The sequence below is a fragment of the Nicotiana tabacum genome, chromosome 20 (genome assembly GCF_000715075.1).
Source record: "Nicotiana tabacum cultivar K326 chromosome 20, ASM71507v2, whole genome shotgun sequence".
NCBI lineage: Eukaryota > Viridiplantae > Streptophyta > Magnoliopsida > Solanales > Solanaceae > Nicotiana > Nicotiana tabacum.
Window position 1 is genome coordinate 163599052 of NC_134099.1, and position 8492 is coordinate 163607543.

Sequence of the window (8492 nt, forward strand, 5' to 3'; positions counted from 1 at the left end):
TGAGTATAGATTGTATATTACCTTGTTTCTATTATAAAAATGAATTAGCTTAATACCCATCAATCTTTTTATCTCCTTTAAACTTAAGACAAGTACATTCCTGTTATTATTATTACTTGAAAACAGCCATAAATATTCTTTATACACGTTTCGAACAGAAAGAAGCAAGCTAATGTGAAACTAAATTTCTTTACTTCATCTTAACTTCTTCACATGATCCTTCACATCTGAGAAAAAGGACCCTCTTTTATCTATACAAGAACTCTGTCAAAATAACATATGGTAATTCATGTTTACACGATCTATATAGTTGATGTCACAACAGCAAAGGGATAAATATACTACATATTCCTGGATAAGCTGGCCCAAGTGGAGTAAATTGCCAAACATATTCCCTGTTGAACTCCATATTTACTGCTGGTAGATTTAGGATTCATCCATGAAAACAGCACCGTGGCCATTAGCTTTCATGAATTTCTTTAACAGAAGTACAAGTATAGCAATTGTGAGTCCAACTGCTGCCCATGTAAATATACGGTCATCAGCCTGCCTCGAGACGCTCTGTTGAGGTGTATGCAGTACCCGAGGCTCACTTGGCCGTGCAGTAGGGAGCTCTATAGGTGCCGGTACAGGTTCTGCATCTAAAGCCAATTCGCGTCTCTCTTCAATATTTGTGTTAGCATCAGATGGATTATGAAGCCTTTCCTCAGCAGTCTCGGCGCTGGGGTTTTCAGGACTCTCTTGGACCTCATCCTCTCCATTAATGTTCTGTTCTTCATGAGCTGGCAAGGAAGTAGCTTGAGGAACTGGGGGTGCTTTGCTTAGCATGTATTCATGAATCTGTAAAACAAATCAACTATTAACGCTTGAGCCTGCAGACGATGGATTGGATATCAAAATGATATTCAGATAATGTTATACCTCGTCAATCAGCTTCTGGCGCTCGGGAGTTCCATATCTTGGAGCCGTTTCACGAGATTTAATAGCTAAAGCACGCCTTTCTTCCTTTGTATAGTCTAGTGATCCAAGGGCACCATTTGGGTTGGTGGGCATAAATGCAATCAGAGCTACCAGCGCAGTCCGAACTGCAAATCATAAGATATTTAAACACTAATTAGCTACCGTAGCTCCGTCTTACCAAAAGATGGAAAGCAGCATCCATTAAGACAAAAGACTAAACCACACAATAGCTTGCGCACTGCAAACTGCTTTTTTCTTGTCAATACAACTAAAGAATAATAATTGCAGGCCAATAATGTATTGTATTTAGTCGCCAATCCATATGGGTTGCTCACACTACTATTTTATTGAGATTTTTGCATACTGTGGGTGTTCGCATTTTAGTTTTGCTCAAGTACAGGACACCAACAGTAATCATATAAGTTATACCACATATTCAATCATATCTCCTGACTTTTAAATCCATCAACACAGCCTAAAGCCAATTTTAAGTACACTCAACTAAATACAGCCATAGGTTAAAAGCACAGGACCATATAATTTCAAGAAAGGAAAATGCCAACTCATTCAGATGAAGATATCTTTTTATGTCCTAACATGACATTGCCTAAATTTGCACCCCCCCCCCCCCCCAACCCAAACAAAAGTAAACACTGGTGCAACAATATGAAAGTGAATTATTCATTAAAATATAACATATTGCAAAAATGGTCGAGAGAATGATGAAGTTACCACTCCATGACGGTTGCCAGTGCTCAGGGTGATGATTAGAAATGCTCAAACATATCTTGGTTTGGGTTTCAAAACGTCCATTGGGCTGAAAAGAGAATCAACCATGAGTTAGCAGATTATTAAACATGAAATGCATCAACTCTAAACCCAGATGGCAATTGAATGGGATAGGGTTTTGCTTCTACTGTTGGTAGACTATCCCAACCCACAAGACAGGCTTCCTTTTCCCTGCACAACTCACATGACCACCCACTGCTCCTAACAATGCCATATCTTCTTTTTCAGTTTGTTCATGCTTTTCCCTTTGGTTGGCTTTTTCCAATCTTTTTCGCTACCCTCCCGAGAAAAACTAGGTAGTGGGAGGGAAACTTGGGTCACACTTCAAAAACATGTTCCAGATTTGCACGTGGAGCAAAGCAAAGACTTCCTTCAGTACTCATTTGTTTATTTTATGAAGTAAGAGACTTTCATTAAAGGCATCAAGAAGATGCAAAACAAAAGAGAGTACAAGTAAATCGACTTTCCTTCAGTACTCTTCAGTCAGATCTTATCCTATGGTAAGACTTTCCTAAGACTTGCTTACTTTCCACTTGAATTACAAATCTCCTCAGCCTCTTTTTCCCAAGATACCTGCTATTTATCCTTTTTTTCACATCAAAATTAATTAGCACCCTGCCCAGCCCAATCTGTGAAGCCCGCTTGTGGCAGGTGAGGTTTGACCAACATCACTAGCCCCATTCTGATCTCTACTAAAACTTATACCATAAAATGACTTAAGTAGTAAGACTAGCTTTTAAAACAGCAAGAAACTTACAGTCAAAAGCATGAAAGAAGGAGGCTTGAAAGGATATTCGGCAGGCAACTGGATCCGTCCATGATAAATCCCCCCTTCAAACTCAGAATCTCGTGGACCCCTGATTGCGAATTGCCATTCAAAGATGTTCTCCTGAAAATGTAATATAAAAGTCAGCTTAAGTTGTTGTGTCATCGTACAACTTCCAGAATTAAAAAATAACTTGTTCATAGAAGATAACTAGTCATTTGTCATAAAAATGTGATGCAAGATACGATATTTCTGAAAGTAATATCTACAGAAGCTATTATGATGAAATCCATTTACTAGTGATAGATTCAAGAATCCAAAATACACAGTCACCTCATAACGGAAGGAAAATGCCCAAAATCAAATCTTGACCTATTTATATCATCACAGCAGAATGGCATCAAACTGAGCTAGAAGAGCACGGAGCTCATTCATCGTTAGTGAGGTTGATTCTTAAGCAGGATCAACCATAATCCTTAACATATTTGAACTTAGAACACAAAAACCACTATGCCAAATTTTACTGAAGCTTAAGAGTTTTATATCATGGGCATAGGACCACTATTATCTTTTAAATAGTACAAATCAGGTGTTGCTGCCTTGTCCTATTTGTAATTTAGTTTATTTCTGCGGTCGACAAAGAAGGATTTGTCAAAGCAGTTTCAAATTTTAAGACTTGTACATCCACGTAGGAATAAAGGTGAGATTTAGACAACCTATAGCTTTAAAGAATATCTAATTTGCCCTAACTGACAAATTATAGTATAAGAATGAAATGGGTCCGAATATAGTAAAATGAATACAAAGGATGGTTAATAGGTGACAAGCACCCAAGGTTAAGGCCTGTGGCCAATAAAGTGGCAGGAGAATTATGACTTATGAGGCCTCAGGTTTAAATCCTAGCGGAGGACACCAGATAATTTCTTCCCAAATGCCTAAGCCTTGATTGGCAGAGTTACCTAGTACCTAGGTATCTATGTTGGTGGGAAGTAGCAGGTACCCGGTGGAATAGTTGTGCAAACTGGTAAGGACACCACCATCATAAAAAATAAAAAGAAATTGTAGTAGGTACAACAAGTATTAAATTAATCTAGCTATGTCCAATCCTGTAAATACTGCTTGGCATAGAGACCTCATATATTCAAACTTAACTAGTCTGGAATTGAGTCGGTAATTCACGCAATCCTTGAAGTAAATGCAAAAGCGTGATAAAATTTATCCAACAGGATAAACTTGACCAGATAGAGGATAGACAATTTGCACACAGCTGAACTAAAGGAAAATAACAAATAACATATGCAAAACAGCACTGTAAAACCTGGAAGAGCCTGCGGAAGTAATGTGTTGTAAGGTGGGCTCTTTCCCTACAACATATCTCCTCTGGGAGCTAGATACAAAGCTCTAGGTATCTGGAATGGAGTAATTGAAAAATTTGAAAAAAAGTTAGCTTCCTGGAAAATGCAGTATCTTTCTCTGGGTGGTAGAATTACACTCATCAATAGTGTGTTGGATAGCATTCCTACCTACTTCTTGTCCCTGTTTCCAATCCCAGCTAAGGTCCAAAGGAGACTTGATCAACTAAGGAGAGATTTTCTATGGGAAGGAAATAGTCAAACTCACAAATTCCATTTGGTTAAATGGCCAAGAGTTATTCTCCCCAAAGTGCATGGAGGGCTAGGAATAAAATATCTCACTTTACACAACAAGAGTCTGTTAATGAAATGGCACTGGCGGTACAACATGGAGAACCCTGGGCTGTGGAAAGTTGTAATACAAGCAAAATATGGGGTGACAAACAACTGGTGTACTAGACAGAGTAGACTGCCTCATGGTTCTGGGCCATGGAAACACATTTCAAAGTTATGGGGTGACTTTCAACTCAAGTCATCACTCAAGCTTGGGAATGGAACTCATATTTCTTCCCGGAAAGATAGATGGTTAGGGTCAGAGATCCTGAAAGACGAACACCCAAGTCTATTTCTTTTGGCTAGCAACAAGGATTCCACTATAAAGCACTATTGGCAATATAACTCATGGGCCTTGCAGTTCAGAAGAGATATCCAAGACTGGGAACTAAATGACTTGCTGAGATTGCTTTCAAAACTATCAGATTTTAAGGTCAATCCTCAGGTGAAGGACAAGCTGGAATGGGGAGATTCCAAAGATAAAACCTATACTGTCAAAAGAGGATATGACAATCTATGCTCCAATAAAGAGCTGATTGACAAATGGTCGTGGAAGCTCATATGGAGAACCAAACTCCCTATAAAAGTAATTGGTTTTATCTGGACAAGCCTGCATGAAGCATGCCTTACTCAAGACAACCTCAGTAGAAGAAGCATTCCGACAGTAAACAGATGTTTTATGTGCCAGGAGTCTGAGAGTGTGAGACATTTGTTTCTTCATTGCACGGTAGCAACTGACATATGGAACATGTTTTTATCAGTTTTTGGACTTGCTTGGGTCATGCCTTGCAGTATCAAGGATGCTTACGAGAGCTGGAGCTCATGGAGAGTTGGGAAATCCATCAAAAAAACTTGGCAAATGGTGCCTGCTACTATTTTTTGGTGCATCTGGAATGAGAGAAATCGCAGATGTTTTGATGAGATTTCAACTCCTAATCACTCTCTTAAAGCAACTTGTCTAATCAATTTATTTACTTGGTTCAACCAGGCCCCTGTAACTAGCTTTGAATCTTTTTGGGATTGTGTCTGCTCCTTAGTTATGTAAGTTTTTGTATATGAGCAGCCACACTTTTGTTGTATATTTTTGCTATGCATCTTCTTGATGCCATTTAATGAAATTATCTTCATAAAAAAAAACAGCACTGTAAAACCAAATTGGTACGTTGTATAAAATGAATCCAGAAGAAAATATGGAACACGAAGCATCATTAACTCAGCCTTAGGCCTAATGGATTAGAAAGAAATCAAGATAATCAGATCAACATGAACAACCAAGAAATTCAAGCAGAAACAGCTATGAAAAGGAACATTATCCATAAAATCAGAATGCAATAAAGTTGAATCAATGAAACCCCTTCCTTGCCAATTCGGAAAACCATCAAACCTCACTTTCACAGTAAAAAAAACCGTATACAAACACATACACTCCCCCCCCCGGACACACCCTACATACATCTACATGTGCACAAACAGACAAATTTTCCTATTTATTTGATCGTTATTGCTTGTGGCCAGTAAATTTGACCAACTTTCAGATGGATCCAGCAAATTACTTACACCTCCACTCGAATATATCTACAGTTTTTGCTCACGGCCAGTAAGTTCGACTATATATCTAAAGCTAAATCAGACTATATAAATTCTCAATCTTTAAAATTACCAATAGACATTAGGAAGTTTCGCACTATAATTTCAATTCACCTAAGAAGTTAAACATTTTAATCAAACATCAATTGATTTGAATCTCAGAAAGCAAACAGCGTACCACATGTAAATTCTAGATCCACCACAGGTCCAAAGAGAAAAAACAGATGAATCATGAAAGGATAAGGTAGATTTTCGTAAATATTTGGAAAATCAAGGATTAAAATTGAAACCTCGAGAGGAAGGCTCATGAAATCATCGGAAGGATTAGATTGCATCTCTTTAACCTCCTGTAGTATTCTCTTCACCGCTGGATTTTTCAGATTATACTTATCCTCCGCCATTTCTATCGATCTGAGCCGCCGCCGACCACCGTACGTCGGAAAATTAAACCTACCGCCGGTCGAAAAGTTCCACCGATGATGATGAAAATTGGTGGGAATAAATAAGCGAAGACTTTGTTTTTGGGAAAAAGTGGAAGTGGGTTGGATTTTAAGATTGGGGAGGGGGACACGTCATTAAGGATGACGTGGCAGTAAATTATTGGGTACAATGACAAACTCTTAATGGCTGTTTTCGTAAAGAGTGATTATGAAAGATTAATGATTTGAAGGGATGAATTTAGGAAATTTATTAGGCTAATCCTCAAGGGAGTGAATTAGGAATGGCAGGCGGTGCGGGTGCGGAGCGGGTTCTGTCTGACCCGCGAAATTTAAACTCGCCCCGCTTCGCATAGAATTTAAACCCGCATTCACCTGCCCCGCATTCCATCCGCGTTCACCCGCCCTACCCCGCACCCGCAATTTTTTGAACTCTTATATGCATTAAACTATAAGAGAGATGATAAGATGATCTAAATACTAATAAACCAACGAAGAATTTAAACATTTTGAATAGTTGAATTAAAAAGGATAGAGCAAATTTTAATTCCTTTAACAAAAATTTCTAGTATTAATACCAGAAGAAAGCATGCACTTTCATATGTACATGGAATTTTTTTTTGTGAAACCAGAAACTCCAGCAAACTCCTTGTTTAAGTTTCTTTTATTTTATTTGAAAACTAGAATTCTTAACCCTGAACCAGTGGTTCTGGGTCAATTAAAAGAATCCCCAGCAGAGTCGCCAGAGCTGTCACACCTCCTTTTTCCGCGCCCGGAGAGGGCGCAGGGGAGTTTTTTCCAATTAAAGGACAATCGAAACGGGGATGGTTTATTAATTTCAGAGTCGCTACTTGGGAGATTTAGGGTGTCCCAAGTCACCAATTTTAATCCCGAATCGAGGAAAATAATGACTCTATATTACAGTCTGCGTACCAGAAATCCGGATAAGGAATTCTGTTAACCCGGGAGAAGGTGTTAGGCATTCCCGAGTTCCGTGGTTCTAGCACGGTCGCTTAACTATCATATTCGGCTTGATTATCTGATTTTATACAAGTGTGAACTTATGTGCAAAATTTAACTTTTAACCGCTTTTATCATTTTACTGTTTTTATCAGGAATTGCAACGTTGTGAAAATGTATCTCGAACCGCGTTACAATCAATGTACCCGTGGTCGTCGACACACTTTGACTCCGTTGAGATTGGGATTTGGGTCACATCAATGCGCACCCGAGTTTAAGGAAATTAAATTATTAAAGACGCGCCTAAAGCGACTAGCGTACTTATTTGGGTAAGACCGTGGAATTTTACTAAACGGTCCATCCCGAAATCCAAATAATTTTTAAAGCAAATATTTACTGAGGGCCCCGCAATTTGTATTTTTATTTGGCGAGGCTCATCTCGTTCTTTATTTTTTATGAATTTGCAACGTCATGGACATGCATCTCGAACCACGTCACAATCAATGTACCCGTGATTAGAAACACATTTCGACTCCGTTGAGAATTGGATTTGGGTCACATAAATGCGCACCCGAGTTTAAGAAGGTAAGATTTATTAAGGCGCGTCCTAAAGAGTCTATCGTATTGTTATTTTAGGAGGGTTGTGAGATTTGCTAAACAACCCGTCCTGGAACCTAAATGCTTCGATAATATACATTTAAACAAGGGCCCCGCATTTGCACGTTTTGTTTATTTTCATCGAGGCTCATCTCGTTCTTATTTTAAAAGGATATCCTATAGCAACTACGTTTCTTATCGCGTTTGTCCTTATCAATTGAAAAACAGTAGATAGTCCTAATTAATTACATGCTTACAAGTTGATTGTAACAACATTCAGAAATGCCTAAATCAGAAACGAGGCTGTCCGAACAAATAATATCGGGCCCAAATCCAGCCCAAGCGTGATTGGCCAGACCTGGGCCACTGCTTGTTCGAAGCAGGCCGGCTTGGCCTGTTTTGGCCTGAACTCGACCTTTGTGAGGTTGAGGCCCTGAGTTTGTGTTCCTGATCTTAAAACATGGTTTTAAGAGTTATATATATCAATTTATTGGAAAGGAAAGAACTTATTTAGTGTAAGAATTTCATGCTTGGCATACATTACATGCTTATACTACACTATTGCACTAAATCTGAGATACAACCTGTTGCCTTAGGCATACTCTTATCACCATCCTATATGCACAATCTAACATTCAAACTACCATTCATTGACAGTTGTCAGACCTGAAGGCTATCTCCAGCATCCAAAACAAGCATAAAATTTCATAC

At 38.7% G+C, this 8492-nt stretch overlaps 1 protein-coding gene across 1 annotated transcript; it reads right to left on the reverse strand.

The window, feature by feature from the left end:
- Positions 1–170: 170 nt before the first annotated feature.
- Positions 171–6437, reverse strand: LOC107775987 (ubiquitin-conjugating enzyme E2 32). The gene is made up of 5 exons (XM_075241067.1): positions 6078–6437; positions 2507–2638; positions 1693–1777; positions 922–1085; positions 171–840 (listed from the first exon to the last, which is right to left on the reverse strand). Exons 1-5 carry the CDS (start codon positions 6186–6188, stop codon positions 427–429), a joined length of 906 nt encoding a protein of 301 aa, XP_075097168.1. The 5' UTR covers positions 6189–6437; the 3' UTR covers positions 171–426.
- Between the last annotated feature and the right edge of the window lie 2055 nt (positions 6438–8492).